The 19,579-nt window shown below is 25.9% G+C and overlaps 1 protein-coding gene across 1 annotated transcript in view; it reads left to right on the top strand.

The window, feature by feature from the left end:
- The window catches only part of LOC132930557 (uncharacterized), a 79,798-nt gene that overhangs the window by 39,018 nt on the left and 21,201 nt on the right, over positions 1-19,579 (top strand). The window contains exons 2-3 of the mRNA XM_060996493.1: positions 8,360-8,545; positions 14,136-14,347. Coding sequence (XP_060852476.1) covers positions 8,380-8,545; positions 14,136-14,347 — 378 coding nt within the window. The 5' untranslated portion in view covers positions 8,360-8,379. The remainder of the gene's footprint in view (positions 1-8,359; positions 8,546-14,135; positions 14,348-19,579) is intronic.

Raw genomic sequence — 19,579 nt, 5'->3', positions numbered from 1 at the left:
CCTTATAAGCTTTATAATTATAAAAAAATATACTTATACATCAAAACTAAATTTTATAATGTATTATATTTTAAGGATAGTTTTAATCCTCTAAACTTATTCAAAGTTTTGATATGTAGTACAACATTGTATTTTCTCATTATAAATATTATAGTATTTCTTTTGGGATTTTAATTTTCAAAAATCTCATATGAATGTGACCATTCCGTATACTAATTATACGACGATTTAAAGCAACCATATTTACACTAAAATTGTATATGCCAGTATAAAATCACAATTTGTGTAAATGATTTACATTTTGAATTTTAATGATGTAGCATTTTGAGATAATTCATTGAATGTGTAGATTGTTTTTTTTTTTTTCAAATTTCACCGGTAGTTAGTTCACTATAGGCATTCTCAATAATAATAAGTCTACACTTTTCACCATTGTAATAATATATTCTAGTTACTTTCGATAATACTTCATGAATAATTCTATACATGTAAGTAATTATAAGTTAATGATTTACGTATGACACGCGGCTGTTATCGATGTATATACCCGGAAACATACTACACACACAACACAAAAACTTGTATGCGCGCGCGCGTATCGATCAATATAATATATTATAATATTGTAACAAATTTTACCAACATATTTGTATAGTAATAATTAATATTGTTAGCTTAATAATATAAAATTATACAAATTATATTGTTTTTCGTTTCTCGGAACTATTAATATATACCTATTCCATGCGCGTCTTATTTGTCCGTATAAGTGTGGTGAGTTCTACGGAAAACACGTCACACATGGGTAACCTTTGGTAAAACCGTCGAGAACTTCACGTATTATCGTATTTTGTATATATAAAAAAAAAAAAAAAAAAACAAACAAACAAACAAGAAAGAAAGAATTATAATAATAAAAACAAAAACACGCGAATTTTTCTGTATAAATAGCGAAAGATAGTGCCGTTGTACATTTGCGTACGAGAAGAGGACGAGATTTGACGTTAAACCTATCGCGCCGCGCGTACACGCGACTTATTCCCACTGCAACCCGCGCCCGCTCTACACATCGTCTCTCCGCGCGCGTGCAACCCGACTCGTATGACAAACGTTTTTCGTTGATAACTATATATATATATATAACGTGTGTACGCGTACAACAGCACACGTGGCATTCGTCCAAGACGTCCCTCCGCCGCCTCACGCCGTCCGCACAACCCATCGCCGTCGGCCGACGTACGTTTTACCGCCCCGTCGGCACAACGGCACGTACTATACAGTTTTCTGACGAACGATTTTTTTCCCTTCGCGTTCCTCCGCGGGGCCAACCCTTACCGGTTTTGATTTATACAAAAGCTACGCCGCCCGCCGCCGGCTCCGAGGCTTACCGTGAAATATTAATATACGCGCGCAGGTGTATTACACGACATTATATTTTATTTATTAGTCGGTTGGTTAGTTGGTTAGTTAGTTTTTTTAAACACCGCCACCGAAATTCCGTCGCAAACGTATCTCGATCTCGGCGTCTGCCCGCCGCCGCGCCCCCGTTAATCATAGATATTAATTTTGCCGGAGAACACGCGTGGATTACGATTGTCAGCGTTCCGAATTTGTTTTCCCTTGTCTCCCGCCATTCGCGGCGGCGGTAAGTCGGCAAACGTATTGTCGTTAGCAATATCGCCGAGCTGCGCGCGATGAAGCGAATGGTTGGAAGATATACAGAGGAATAACTAGAAAAAAAAAAAAAAATGTTTACATAGTACCTATACGTAATATCGCGAAGTTCGTCATCAGAAGGTCTCGTTAAATTTCACGTGTTATAATTTAAGCGAATAGTAGTGCCGTTTACGCCTACCATTATATATCATTATTATTATGTTGTGACTTTGAAAATCAATAACGAGTGTTGTATGAAAATGTAATTGAAAATGACTTATAAATATTAAATTGTGTCAGTTATGCCAAACTCAGACAATTATTTTAAAATTTTAAATTCTAACTGAAACGAGAAATGTGTTGTATTTTTAATAGACATGTTTGCAAGCTATTATTTATTTGGACGAAGATGAGCACACATTTCAAATATGCTGTACAATCAAGCATTAAAAATTGAATATAATTTGTTCAGTCATTTATTATATTATATAATATTACGTTAAATACACAAATTGTCACACATTAGAAACAATACTAATTGTATCAATATATTTTATCGCGTTTGTCACTTGGCTGTCTACAATCTTAAATACTTAATGAAAAATAATTTATGAATTTTTAAAAGATAAAAGATCATACATAAGCTATACAATTTAGGAATCTATCTATATATATATATTTTTTAGTATTATTAAAATGTATACATTTTTTTTTTAATCAAGAGATAAGATAAATCAAAAACATTTTGATATTATACTGCATAGATAGAACATTTAGTAAAATAATTTTCTTCTCTGATATTTTGTTTTTTTGATGGCTTTATAAATAGTGATTTTTGTTATGATTTATGTTTTTCTTATAATTTTTCGTACAGTGAATGGGGTGTTTTAAAAATATTTTAATCTTTGTAAAATATGTTACAGTGATTCTGACAAGATATTGTGAGAGATTTATAGATAATTATGTTTCAGTTTATAATATATATGAATTAATTAGAATAATTCAAGTTGATTTATTGCGGTTTTTCTTAACTAAGAAGTATATTTAATTTTAATTTCAAAAAAATATACATAGTTAAAAAACAAAATTCCAATGGTAAAATATATTGCATTTACTAGAAGAATAATATTTATGATTTAAAAGTTATTAAACATATAATATACAGATAAAATAGTTGATACTATTTATTATTATTATTGTTGTTGTTTATTGTTGTTATTATAATTTTAGTTAGACCATAGTTCATGATAGATAACGTCATATTTAACCTCAAAATATAGACCATTTAAAATACATATTTTGCATTTATTATTACTACAAATAATGAATAATAACTTATATAATTATTTTTCTACTTCATTAATGCAGTATTAACGCTTCATCTACAATGTATTTATTTCCTGTAGTTAATAATTTATAATTTGCGGATCTTATGTTAAATTTATATTTCCATATTATAATTCCATAGCTTTAATGATATGTTGAAATAATAACTATGAAAACTGTTTCTTAGATGAATCACAGTTTGAAATCGATTATCTTCAATGATGTTAAAGACTTACAATAATTGCTGTCTGCCTCAAAATTAATATTATATGTATTATAATGTAATATATTTAAAGCTTTATTACATATAAGAACACAGTAACTCGCAAATTTTAAAGTTGTATTTAGTTGAATTGCAAGGCAAGTAATAAACTAAGTCACTGTTTTGTTTCAAAAAATAAAATGGTGATCTATGTCGGAGTGTAATATTTATAAACATAATATCTTTGTTATTTAGTACATAATTTGATTCATATAGGACATAGTAGAAATATAAAATATATTTAGTATTATACTCTAAATTCCTAAAAAAAAGTCCAAAACATTTAAACCATATTCACAATCAATCTATCAATGTCAAAATCTCGTTTATCTGAGTCAGAAAGTAAAGAGCTAAGAAAAAAAAATTATTTTTTTTTAGTAATCATTCACCTTCAACGATCAACACCAATATAAGAAAATCAATAAAAATAAAATAAAATTGTAGTATGTTATAAACGAAATGTAATATAATAAATATATAATTTCAAGCAATTATAGACACAACTTAGTTTGTATTTGATAATTTTTTTAAATATACTGTCTTATTGTTACAACTAAATATATTTTGAATAAACGAAAACTATAGGAGTATTTTAATTGACAAACATTAAAATAATAAACTAATTTATTATATTATCTTTGAACTTTTCTACCGCCATCTATTTGGTTCTCAAGGTTTCACGCCTCCGAGACTATAAATGCACAGACATAACACATTATTTTTATGGTACATTGTTTTTTACTGTAATTCGTTGGTATGTTTACATTTAATTTGCAAACATATTCACATCTCCCTCAACCAATTGAACCACATTTTAGACAATCATTAAATTCCAAACGATTTAATTTGTTCGTTTAAATATGTTTATTATTTCGTTTAAATTATGTTGTTCAATTGTGTTATCAAATGTAATAATTAAAATTAAAATTAAAATTTACTACCCTTTTTATCGAACATTTATAATTGAAAAAAATATATTATTTTCATTGTGCCTATAATTAACTAAATACTATATATTATTGTTTTAAATCATGCTAACATATTTTGAATAATTATTCATTTTTAAACTGTACCTAGTGATTCGATTCAATTTAAATGTTTGAGAGCGGGGTAACAAACAATATAACGATTCATGATATAATTATTATTTATTTTTTTGTACATCTTCAAAATGTTAGTACTACAGCACTCATTTTTTACTTGAACAGAGAGCCATTATGATTTATTATATATTAATATAAGATATAACATTATACATTATATAGCATAATAAAATTAATTTCCATTACTCCGATAGCAATAATTTATTTATTTATAAATACCCAGCGGGCATAGAGCACATATTATATTTAAATTTATTTTTGTATACATAATAAAAACAGGTTACAAGGAGCGACCAAATAAAACATTTATGAACATTTTTAGAGCTTAAGACTATAAGATATAATTATTTTTATGTTAGAAGAGATACAGCTAGACACTATTTATCTAAAATCTAATTAGGTCGAATAAATTCACAGGTAGTCAGTGACTACTGGTCACACATCCAGGAACTAAGAATGGTGTCGCTCACTTAACACTAACGTCATCAGAAAATTGGTGAATCCATTATTATTATAGAATTAGAGTTATTGAAAAAAAATAAAGACACTTCAGATGTCTTAAAATGTAAGCTTTTTTAATTATATGAATCACAAGGCAAATAATTGTTAGAGATTAAAAAAACTATGTTGTTATTTATTAATAAGCAATTGAAGTTCAGATAAGAGAAGTAAAGTAATAACTTTGTAAGAGATGAAACAAACAATTTGTGGTATACTATTTGAATCATCTAAAGTTTAAATGCTTATACATAAGAAAAAAAATACTCTATTTTTATTTAATATACCTATACAAGTTGTAGGTATATCAACAAATGTATACAAATATTTCACTTCAGAATCCAGGAGATGAATAATATGATGTTGACATTTATAAAATTAAAAGTTGTAGGTAACTTATCCAACAAACATAAGGACGAAAGAAATAAGGGTAATATACAATTTCCTTCATTTTAAACTTTCCAAAAACAAAATTTTGATTTAAGTTATTATTTTTAAAAATAATGATGGTGCATTGTTAAACCATACTTTATATTATATGAGTACCTACTGTACTTAATTACAATAACGATATGTTTAATTGTACTCATTGTGTATACTATCATAAAGGCATTAGTTTTGATTTTGAATTAAACCATTATATTTTTTTTTCTCTCAGTAAAGAATCAATTTTAATTTGAATACTTAATCGTTTTTAAACGTCTTTATCATTTAATACATCGTGTTGCCAAGCACTAATAATTAATCTTCTTACATTATATAAAAAATAAACTTAACAGCAAAGAGCTTCTTGTGAAAAAAAACATAAACCTTTTAAAAAATAACAAATACTTCGATGTAATCTTTTTTTTGTATATAATTAAAAATTATTTTATTAACATAATTTAAACTTAATTTTTAAAATAATAATTAACAACTTTGAAATGTTTATAGGTTGTATATAACTTTTTTTCGTAATTGTGATGGATTTTTTGTTATCATATTTCAACGTTATTAACGTAATTTCATGTACTACAAATTTTTTGATCAACATTTTTAGAAAACAATAACTCTATCTTTTAGAAAATCACAAAGTTTTCTATTACATTTTATAGGCAGCGGGCAATCTATTATTATTTTTTAAATCTTATGGGCACATTTGTAATACAAACATTATTAAATGATTGAAAACATATGCTTTACTTAAAATGTGTTTGCGGGCCTACAATAAAGACAAGATGGGCCATGGGTTGAGGACCACTGGTTTATGGCGCTGAATGTCTTTAAAAATAGCGTGCATTACGATTGACTAGTATTTTATCTTCAAATAGTTTATGAAAGGCATATTTAATTTTATTGTATTGATATTTTTTTTATTCAATAAAATATGTTTATCAACATTTTGTTTATTCTGATGTTAATATCATGTTTTGTTGTATTTTACTTTAATAATTGAAAAAAATATAGAAGATAAAACACCGGGTAAGTCACTCTGTCGTATAGTAATAGTATCTAATGTACCTCGCCATTGAATAAGTTACTATAATGAACTTGTGTTAAATTTAAATGATTACGTTTTCTAACACCAAAAAAAGAAATTTGAACGGAAACAGTCTGATAAATTATTCTATTTCTAAACGTTATATTTTATTATTTATTTATATTAATACCAGTAATTAATGTTTTATTAGTTATAAAATAGGTTAATTAATTGTAGACAAACAAATTTAATTTATTATACTTATAATAATTATAACAAAAATGATATAATTTTTATCTAATTATATTGTTATCAACTTAAAATTTATATTTTCGACAAAAAAGAGAAATGTGACAAATTAATCATAACAATGATGATTTGATGAAAAGTGTTTATATTCTCAAGATATAAGAGAAAAAAAAGGGCGATTTGAAGAAAATTTAATTATTACAGCGGAAAAAAAATACAGCATTATTTTTATCATTCATAATTATACATATATATCGGATACTATTAACAATTTACAGTAAATCGTATAATTTTAAGAGTAACCAAGGAATATAGATTCGATTTTTTAGCAAAGTTATAACTAGTTATGGATATTTTAAAAGTTCACTGTTAATCGAAACCGAGAATTGTTTAAGAACTATATTTTGGTAAAATACTAATATACAATATCATCGACGCGTAATCCTAGTTATATGGGTCAACGTGTGGTATTAACCAAAAAGGGATTTTCGTAGTGGCTACCTTATACTATAACAAATTCAGTGACAACGGGTAAACTTTCGACGATCGAATAATATCATATTCATGTAGTATTCATAGCACTGAAACCCTTCGCGTGTTTCGAAAGCCGAAACAGCCATCCACGCACACATGTTTCTGTGCTTTCTGTCAGATACTATATAAATTAATCTATAGATTTAACATGCAAATAGTGATATTATGAAGCTAATTTCGGTTTCTTGGTGAAAATTGCTAGCAAACGCATAAAGGTGAACAATTGAAAGATCTACATAATAAATCTAAGTATTAGTTTTTTTTTTAAATAAATAATAGGAAATTTATGTTGACACTTAAAAACTATGAAATATACTAAAAAAAAATTGTTTTGTATATTGTTAAATAGTTTATTTTATGTATTAGTTAATAATACCATAGTTTATGTATATTAATTAAAAAAACATCGAAGGCAAATAATACCACAAATTTTAAATGGTTTTTATTCTCGGTAATAGTTATTTGTGTGTTTCCTATTTTTTTTTCAATAAAATAAACATGACAATTTCTATATATATGTTGAATATTGTGGTTTTTGAAGGTATTCTTTAAATGGAGTTTATGAGATTAAAAGTGCCGTCGTGATTGTTCATTTTAGATTTAAGGATACGAAAAAAGTGATTTTGTTTAAATGAAAATAAAACATTTACCACAGGACTGAATAATTTACTGTTGAGAAATAAACGACTGGATAAAATTACACACACACACACACACACACAGTGGAAGAATATAATTTTCCTCTTGAAGAAATAATTTTCCACTACATAGCACAACATTTGATGTAAATCATCACTTCTATCCCGGACCGTAACTACTAAACACGAAAACAATATTATTGTTTAATTACCTTTAAGATATAACGAATAACAGGAAAGATATTGTAAACATTTAAGCTCTTAGTTTTTAATGATAATATTATTTAAAAATTCAACAGTGATTCGTATTCATAAGTCATTCATCTTTATTATTCTATGATTTGTCCTCTATGGTATATTATATATATATATATATATATATATGTGCATATGTAATACACTATACAGCATACGGAGTCTTTATTGGAGTGTGTCGAATGTCAAATTACCTAATAATAGTTTTTGTTTGTCCATTGTTTTTTTTCTATAGAGAAACTGGTACATAAGTATAACAACAGCGGCATAATAGAGGGGAGCTAAATTATGAAAAGGAGCTAATTTTATACCTTTTCTCGCGTAGAAAACATTATACTCCGGCACTATTTATAAGTGAATAACAAGTTTATCGTTTCAGGGATATGATTTAAACATAAAATGGTGGATAATGTCAATAACACGGAGCTGAATTACGGTGACACGCCATATCCGGACGATGGAACTCCGTGGTTGGATACACCTACGTCCAACCAGGTGTTGGGCGTCGAAGAGACCGAAGAGACGTCGACCGTACCTTCGGAAATGATACCCACCGGAACCGGAGGTGAGTACTTAATGTGCACGTGCTTCGTGCACGCTCCGAGTCGATTAAAATGAAAGTAATATTTTTTACCATACACTATAACTGTAGTTTGGTTAATAACATACGGTATGTATATACCTACAAATTGTTTTCCCGTGACCGAGTCCATTTCCTTAGGTCCTTAAGCACGTTGTTAAACGGTATTACGATCAATGTTATGCCATAAATATTATTTTACACTCCTATATGGTTTTAAAAAAAAATAATAATAAATATATACATTCGAGTACGTGTTGTTCAAATTAATTATGTTGATCTACAATATTATAATTGCAACTATATATAGTGTTAATATACAGTTTGAAGTGGTAATAACTATAAGTATTATGGTTGTCAATATAATATGCAATTATTTTTATTTTTTTTTCATCGAATCGAATCTTAGCCACGAGCAATTATTATTGTACGGCTTCTAGTGCAGAAACATTTGCATACAATAATTATATTATAAACAACGTCCTTTTGCTCTCTATTGATGCGTAACAGTATACCAAAGACGATGACGCAGCGCATATAATGAGATGGGAAAACATTCAGCATATTATTATTATTATTATTATAATATGATGAGAGGACAAGACTACTTTGTTTAATTGAACTATTGATTTTTATTTGTGCGACGAGATTCCATTATTGTTTTCAGTTTTGTCAGCAAGAAGCAGGATTATCTTCTATAGTGCAACGCTGATTAGATCGGTAAGGAACGTATACCTATATACCTGTATACCTGTATACCTATATTTGGTGAAAACTTTAAAAATGCGTTGCTCAGTGATTGACGTTGTTACGCCATGATGAATAAATCAAAATCTCGAGGAAATCTTACTATGCCCGGAATATCATACAATGCCCTAATTTTCAATTTATTACTTTTATTAAGAACCAATAATTACGATATTGAAACAGTTTTTTTTTTTTTTTTTTTGTATGAGAATACAACCTTAATCGGAATTTAATCAATAAAATATATACATAATTTAATACTTATTAAATTAAAAACAAAATATTAACTCTTAAGTGTATAAGTACCTATTGAATTATAATGAATACAATTTTTTGTAGATAATGTATCGGTATTTCAATGTTCTTTATTCGTATAACAATATTTAAATTCCGTTGACGTTTTATTTATTTAAAATCGTGAAGAAATAAATAAATATTATTATAAGGCATTGCATTCAATACTCTATAAATCTATTTTATCAGATAAATATTTTTATACATACAATCATTGACTCATGATAATATATAAGTAAATTATAACTTGATTTCTGCTTTACCACGGATAATATTATTTATGTTAATTAATCACTTTTTTTTTTATTTTAATATTTTGAATAAATTTTGGCTAAGCAAATATATTGTTAAGTTCAAATTAAAGTTTATTCCAATTGTATATCAAAAAAAAAAACTCACAACAGATTGATGTTGGTTAATAATTGCGTATTGTATATTTACATACATTGCTTAAGTCTAATCACATGGATATTGCAGTTTAGCACATCATTTTGTGTATTAAAATGTATCTATTATAGACACTGAAATAATATATTTTGAACTGTTAGTTATTTGTGTTTATAACGTTATGATGTATGCCCAACTAATTTAATGCTAGGATTTGTATTTTTAATGTAATACATTAATTAATTGGTTTATGAAATGAAAAACTAATTTTTTAAATAAATTCAAAAGATATATGGTTTAAATTGTTTCAACTAGAATAACAATTTATAAGAGAGAATATTATGTAATCAAAAGTTTTTTGTAGATAACATCGATTAATTGTATTACGTGTTGGATTTTATCCAATTTATTGTATTAGTTTATTAATATTTGTTATAATCTAAGTAATTAACGTAGATTACCGACTAGACTAGACATATAGTTACATTGAAGTAATAAACATCCATTTTTAGTGATTATTTTCAAAATAATATAAAATATCATGTTTAAAAATAATCTGTATAAAATCCTTTTGAAATTTTAATTTAGTTTAACCGAGATACTTTATAAATATTCTACATCAAAACTGCGAAACTTTTTATTTACACAAGCAATTAATCTCAATCATAAAAAAACACCTTACACCTAAATTTATTATGTTTAAATTTAATATTTTTAAATTAAGATGAAGTTAGTAAATAAGCATTTTGATGGTTAGTATCAGTAGCGCCAAACTCGTATGTCATATGAAGCGACGTTTCACTTATTAAATGGATTTATCATATAAATTGGGTAGGCACCTAACTTAACCTAATTTGAACAAACATTTTTGATTTCGTTTCACAAAAGTGTTCAGCGCCACTGGTTAGTACATATAACAAGTTTCAATATTTTCTATAACATTATTATATTTACATTTTTAGAGATATGTTTTCACAGTGCTAAAGAATTGTCTATATTTTAATTAAATTTTACAATATATTTATGAAATCTAACCGTTTGTAATTAAAATATTTACATCTATGTATACAATATACATATTTGTTGATATTTTGTTAATATTAATACATTTAAATTTTCAATTGCATAAATTCAATATAATATATTCTGGCGTTATATTATAATAAGGTAAATACAAATCAAATACTTTGCATATGCAGTTAGTTTATGAATTATGAGAGTAAAATGTTGAATAATAGTTCGGTGCACGAAATAGATACAAACACATAATATAATGTCTTATATAGATATTTATGTATATACCTCGATTAATGTATTCCTATAATATACAAAGGAGTATTCGTTCGTTAATATGTTAATATATATATATATATATATATTAAGTGCTTTCATATGGTGTTTATTTCTCATATTCTCGTATAAGTCTAATGATATGTTTTGCGGATATCTACGTTCAAATATGCCATTGATTTGTGAGTTGCACATAGGTAAATGGTGGTTTGTAGTCATTGTACTTGGAGGTAGTCTCGAGGAACTACCTAGTCATTCTTATGTAATTATAATGATTAAACTCAAAGTTTCTCGATTTATCTCTCATGATAGTCTCAAAAGTGTTCAGTGTTATACAGTACAGTAGTTAAATCTATCATAAAATAGATAATTTCAATACTTATGTAATTTGAAAATGATCGTGTTTTAAATGTTGATAATCTCTCATCTTAGTATAATATGTAGGTTATGGACATTTAGTCAAAATTAATACTCGATATACTTTTTCATTTGTTTTTCCAGTAATTAAATTATACATTTGTTGAGAATAATTTTTTGAATCGATAAATATTTTTTTCTCGCATTATTGGGTTATAATAATTATTATCACTCAAGTATTCATGTAAAATAATTTCATAATATTCAATTTATGAATTAAAACAATAATACTAATAATTAACTCTGAATCATGTTATTTTTTATTCATTTTTGTATTTTATTAATTTAGTCAACATACTTAATATTTGTACAGTGTTACAAAAAATTAACTACAAACAAATATATTTACAAAAATACAATTTCCAAGTTCAGTAGAGGTTTCTATTGAATTTAAAAATATACTAGTATGTATAGAGTTACCTATCATCATTTAGCACAACATGAAATTGTATAAAAAGCATTTAACTTTTACCTTACATTTACTATATTTCAAATTTTCTTTTGATTTTTTTTTGCTTTGACTCGTCAGTATTTTTCATAGTCAATAGGAAATTACCTGACAAAAAATGTATACATTTCCGGAGAGTCACACAAATATATTTTAATGTCACGAATCTTATATTATATCAAAAATGTCTCTAAAGATAACTGTTGACATTTATTATTACAGCTGAAATCTCAATATTTTCTATTATATAATAAACATACCATAATAGGTATACAAATAAAGAAAACTACAGTTTAGGATTTTTTGTGAACTTAAGTTTCATTTATATAACCAAGCAATGCGCATAATAAAATTAATATTATTTTTATTAGTTATTAAAATGTTACATAAATAATAACAAATTGACTTGAATGAAGTGCCGAATGAATTTTAAACACTTGCAATACCTAATCATGCGTTTCACTATAGATTGCCTAAAGGCTAAAATATAATAAAGAAACACTCCATTTTTATCACACAAAATTAAACATTATTTTTTAAATTTGGTTTAAATATATAATATTGTTAAACAATTTGGTTCTTTCAGGTCAATGTTTAAGTCCAGGTATAAAGTTTTGTTTTAGTCCACTTTACAAACGATAAATGGGGTTGTATAAATTTCTAGAACAAGTTTCACTATGGTAAAATACATCATAATAATATGAAGACAATAGTTTCCTTGACAACGCTCGACATCTAAAATAGATAACTCTAATATTCCACACAGTAATAATATATAAAATATTTATCATTGAATTCATCGGATCATGCATACTAACTGATGAAAAATAAATAAACACTTTTAAGATATCTTTTTATCAATTAAACATAATATGTGTCAATTTATTCAAAGGTATCGACATATTATAATCTACCGACTGATATAAAGAAAACCAAAGACCAACAAAACGCACACAACTAGTTTAAGAAATCGATACTTGTGTTGACGTTTTAAATTGTATAATATGAAACATTAATATAAGTTTATAATAATATTACTCTTGAGCACTAGAACAGTAGAATATGCGTGTTTATAATGTATTTGATACCAAAACAATTTTTAAATGATTATTGTCATGGTTACCACAACAACTATTCGGTTATCAATTGTACAATAAACTAACAGTTACAAAAATAGTTACGTTTTTTGAAACAAATTAATTCTAGTTAGTTATCATTATAATACTGGATATAAAAATAAATATTAATATAAATTAAAGATAAAGCTTTATAAGTTTAAACTCCGATGGCTCTTATACATTTTTGAGATTTAAAATTACATATAAAAAAAATATTGACTGTCTTAATATTATTTCTATTACTATTCAAAAAATGATCGTTTACATTATACATTTTAAAATATTTAATGATAGGCGTTAATTGAATACAATAATATCATAAATAAGATCTTTAAGTCTAATATCAAAAGTCGTAATTTGAATAGGTATAGTTTTACAAATATCTTATTATAATATATTAATTTCACAAAACGGTATAGATACGTATGTTAAAATATTTTTAAATATTTTTTCTAATTTATTCATAGGTAATGCAGATTGGAATGGTATAAAAAAAAAATAATAATAAAATATTTATATGGTTTTTTGAAAATGTAAATAAATAAACAATTTGTACAAGTTATAGCAACTTTTTCACTTTTACATTTCTGGTAGATAATTTATTATCTATTATGTATGTTTAATTATTTATAATAAAACGTATTTTATAATACTTTCCATGATAGGTCTACTTCCCACTTGGATTATGTTATGTTATTCGTTATATATATTCAAGTAAAATTTGAAATAAAAAAATTAAATTTAAACCTTGAAATCAGAATAAATAAATATAATGACACAGTTTTTCAACAGTCAGTAATTGTATTTAGTAAACATAAACAAATGGTAATAAATAACACCGAGTAATGACAATCGGGAAACAATCGTGTTTTAGGTCCAATTGTAATACGGACCGAAGAGGCGTTCATTGTCATATGTGTGATGATACTATGGGTGGCGGCCATCGCATTGTTCTTCAACCGATGGGGCAAAATTCGCATGCTTGAACCATACCAACCGAAATTCCACGAGGAAGAACACCGTCCAAGCTGCCCAATGGTCGAATTGGCTAGTGCTTCGGGAATCGGTCATAGTATAACCGGAGGGGTAAGTCTAAGTTTTACTATCGGTAAACAGTAATGGTGTTTATTTTATTCAAACCCTTCCAGTGCCTAAACCAAACATAACAGTTGTGAGTTACTTGTTCATAGGTTTACTAGTTGAGTAAATATTATTACTAGTATTATCCTACATTAATATGGTTTTAATATTGTTATTTTTTATTATTTTTTTTCATATTTATTTTTATTTCGACACAATACAGTTATTTTCACAGCATATTATATTTTGAAATTATGAATCAGCCAGATGGTTGCGTTGAATACTAATATACAAAGCTGAAAGCTCTCAACGTTTCAGAAATGTTTTTTTCTTTAAATTGTATTTATATTTAAATATCGTATAATAACATTATCAGCTAAAAAATGTTCACACTTCGAGCCATAAAACTATAACGATATCGATCATACGAATTTACGCATTTCAATTTTACTTATGGCTTACATAGTAAAATTAAAACAAAGGCAACCTGAAATAATATGTGTAATTATTGAACGATTGATACATTTGATAATTTAGATTAATATTGTGGCATGATTATAAATACCATGATGATGGAAACACGCGCTGATAGCACTTTATTGACTTATAAAGTTATGAACTTATTATCAATTCGAGTCATATCGCAGGATTAAGAGAATGTCTTATTAAATAACATAAATCTATTAGTGTAAGTCGTATTAAGCATATTATATTATAGGGTATGGTGTATTTATTTGTTCCCCGAAATATTTAAATATCAACTGAAATGATTTAAAATGATTAAGGCTAAGTTGATTATGACTTTTACGTATTTTTATTCTTTAATCGTGCATATTGCAAACCAAATTACAAATTCATTTTGTATAAGATAGAAATAGTTTTCATAAGAATCCTATTCATGAATCTTAACCTTAGTATACTTAATTTAATTTTAAAATATTATTCTTAATAACACAATTTATCGAATTTTACTTAACCTAAATATTTCAACTGCGTGGTTTTGTTATATTTATAATATTATTATGCGCCCGTAATCAAAATACAATATAAAAACAAACAATTATTAAACTGTTGTTTCATTTGGAAACTTTTAGTTTTATCAATATCAATTTATCTAATTATTATATACGCTGCCCAACCATTAATTCAGGAAATTTATTTAGCGTTACCAGAAATATACTTGACCATAAAAATATTCAGGTAGAAAATTATGACACGTGACGACTACAGTGGTACAAAATTAATTTAATTATTTATCATGGCCAAATAAATTATTTATAAAACTCAATACTCATTAACTTGTATTTCATACTGATACATTACTCGTAGTGTCACTATGTTAGTAAAGTTTGAACAATGTTTCATCAGTTTATATAATAATATAGAATTTATTTTTATTATTATCATAAAATATAAATATTATTTTATGTGTTGTTTATACGATGCTCTTAAATTATGATTTTTAAACAAGTTACAACAATTTATTCCGCTTTAATAATCAGTCTAAAAATAAAAAGTTTAAGGAAAATACATTTATTTTTAATGATGACTATATTTTTACAGTAAATTAAGAAAAATTAGATATATTTTTATTTTTATATAAAATCCTAAGAAGTTGTTTTGGTGTATAAAAGGTGTCTAGTGTTATGGATATTTTAAATTTGAATTTAATGATAAATTATTATTCATTATATATATATACAACCAAAAACGATCTTAAGCAGTGACTGTAGATTTGTATGCTTCTAAAGATACTTTATTATATATTTATATTGTTATAAGAAATTATTTTTGATAATGACTAATGAGTAATATAGGAGGTTGAAAAACAATTTGCAAAATGATTGCATCGTAGCTGTTAAAAAATTATATACTATTGTTATTAAATCATAATATTTGATTTGGATCTTACAGTAAAATAATGTAAATTTAGGTACATATAGAGTTTCGTCTGTACTTGAAAAATTTTATAAACATTTATACCATGAGAAAAAAACTTAAAAAATTCCTAATGTATATAAATTGCTCAAAAAGATCCGAAGTATTTTAAAAATTATTCTATGTTTAGATAATTTCAATATGAAACATAAAATAAATTTATTAAAAATTGATATTATGTGAAAATTCAAATTTTTATATATTTTTTTTATTATTAAGACAAGCACGGTGCATGTTTTATTTTTGACTTCTCAAATAATTATCAACCAGATTTAATTTTCCACCAAACACCATTTTCGAAGTTAATAATAAACGATAACATTTTTCTATTACAAAGACGTACAAAGTGTCTTTAGATTCAAAAGTGAAAAAAAAACTTACATGATTGTAAAATCAATGTATTTATAACTCCACTTCAATCATTATCTAAAAACTAAATATATGCATATAACATATAGGTAGCCTAGTGGAAATGTTTAAATAGCCATAAAAATTATAATTTTAAATATAATTCCTCGATCGTAACAATGTAGTTTAAGAAAATCAAGCGGGTTCATAGTAACTATAAACGTTAGTAAAAAAAAAAAAAACATTAACCGTAATGGATGGATAAGGTTAATGGCAATAAGAGGAGTATCATTTTGATGGATGTGATCTTTTTTATGACAGGTCTTCAGTACCAACTGATCCACCGTAAATTATTACTTTATAGTTTGAAGAAAACGAATATGATGTACAGTATTAATTTTAGAATACAAGGTTTGGAATACAAAATACTGATTTAAAGTTTTAACTATCAATTGCAATTTGATCAAACATACAGTTTTTTTTTAAATATTTTTTATGGTTTTTATGGTTTTTAGTATTGTATGATTTGTGTTTTTATCATTTTTATGGATTTTTATTTTGAATTTGTTGAAATGAATAATATTATTAAAATTTGTATAATGCATATACATAATATAACGTCTGTATGTGTACTCTCTGTATGTGGTAATCTCTTGTAAACATTAATTTCATTAAAACACAATTTAAATTTAATAGTAGTACAATAGATAATATATTTATTTGTCATGTCTGCACCAAAAGTTGAATTTTTGATGGCGGTTTAGAAGTTGGACAATGAACTTTTCTCGTCTAACAGACAGTAAATTATTCACACTGGCCGCTACAGCAGCCAGAAAAGTTACTATTTAAATCAAATTAATATACATGAGCGTATTCCACGCGTTTAGTCCAATAGTTAAATATATAAAATTCTATACTTCCACTTCTCATTTGCCACACGATATACTATTATGTGTTGTTATTATTTAAATCATCAGTTTGTGTATTGATCGGATGAAATACTATATGAAGTCATGAATACTTTTTGCAATGGATCAAAAATTGCAATGACCATGTGTAGTTCATTAACTATGTATTTTAAACATCATAATATTATAAATTATATGTTGAATTTTTCTACTTTCGACTGAAAAAGAGTCTTATATGGACTACCATATCATGTATTTGCTTTTTTTTTCCAGTCATTTTTTTTTTTATTATTCATAAATTTTTATTGATTGTTTTGTAAAAATGACATATAGAATAAATTAACATTTGAAAATTGTAACAAGAAAAATATGTTATATTTAAATACAAAATTAAAACTATGTGCCAAGAAAATCGTATTACGTACGTCAAAAACATAACATTGGTTTATAATCGATGTATACGGGAATAAAAAAAAAAAAATCATAATATAAACAGATTTTATCAAAATATTTGAATTCCAATAAAACGGGATTGCAAAAAAAAAAAAAAAAAGAAGTGTATGAAACAAGAGCGGAAAGATGTAACATACATAGTGTGTTTGATCGTACTCGGAAAATACGGTTAGCGAGCAATATGATATAGCGTTTAGGTAATAATATGGTTATATTGGATTTTGGAACTGACGAGCACTATTATGGTGGTGGCGACGGCTGCGATATAGGTTTCAGAGTGCTTACTTGTGTAATTTGCACGGTTCATTTGATAGACACCTGTGTTTCACCATTTTGGAAATAGGATATAGTTTCGGTTACATACAATATACAAATGATATGAAAATCAGAGCTTTGCGTTTATTTACTTTGAATAGCTGCGATATAGGCACATACTCGAGGACATGAACGGATCGATAGTTCTAAATAAATAATTTACTGCGGGGGGTTAGTTAGGTTGCTACTAGTGCATAAGGATTGAACATCTGTCGTGCGTATTTGTGACGCCCTGGTGAATTTGAACAACGTCCAAAATACACGAAATCGAAATCGCAATGTACGTATATGTAATATTATGTCATACATTATAAAGGTACTCGTACTGACAAGACCAAACAAAACAAAAACACATACTGCGTTAAATATGATTAATTAGTTGGTTAGGTAGACGGGTTAACGAATATGCCGCCTAGTGCAAATTTTAAAATTCCATCTTTCACAACCTTTGTACCCATCATAAAAAATTAAACTTTATTAAAAATTAAACCGTTAACATTTTTACGATATTTGTTAAAAAAAAAATTGTAAGACGTTGGATAGAATAAAAGTTATTGCATATTTAATTTAATGTTTATCCACATTTTATAAAAAGTAAATAATAAAGAAAAAAATGTGTGAAATAAAATCGTGGTATCGAGTATTATATATTAGGTTTTTTACAACTAGTTTTAAAAAACTGAAAATAAATTATACTTAAATCGTCATTTTATGTTTTTCGTCTTTAAATAATATAATATATTTAATTTATTTTTATTATTTACGAGTACTAATTTATAGATTTTTTTTATTTTGTTTTAATTATAAATGTATAATTATTTTACGCTAGTTTTTACCTATTTATAGAAACTTTAAATTTTAGGTATCTTGGAAATAATCAGTTCATTTTTTTTTCTCAGCTATTTTACGAAACTCAAAATCATTTAACTTTACGTAGTTTCCTCTGATATTGATTGAAAAAGAAACGCTGTTAGAAAACATTTAACCTGTTCAATTTTTAGTCAATCGAACATGACGTGGCTACGATTACGAGACAATGTAGTGTAATAAAAACAATTGCTTGGTATAGTGTAAAAATAAATCATTTTAAACTATTAATAAAAAAAAAAATGAATCCGATGATTATAATACAGTAATACAGGGAATAATACAATAACAATATTTTATATCATAGTGCGTTTACTGCTGTGAACATATTGTATGCGATTTCTATTCCAAAAAATAGTACGTTCAAAAATATAAAGTGTATCGGTCCAAGTGCTTTAAAATGGTCTTT

This window comes from Rhopalosiphum padi, chromosome 1 (assembly GCF_020882245.1).
Source record: "Rhopalosiphum padi isolate XX-2018 chromosome 1, ASM2088224v1, whole genome shotgun sequence".
NCBI lineage: Eukaryota > Metazoa > Arthropoda > Insecta > Hemiptera > Aphididae > Rhopalosiphum > Rhopalosiphum padi.
The sequence above is the reverse complement of the archived record's forward strand: the minus strand, read 5'-3'. Positions and strand labels throughout refer to the sequence as shown.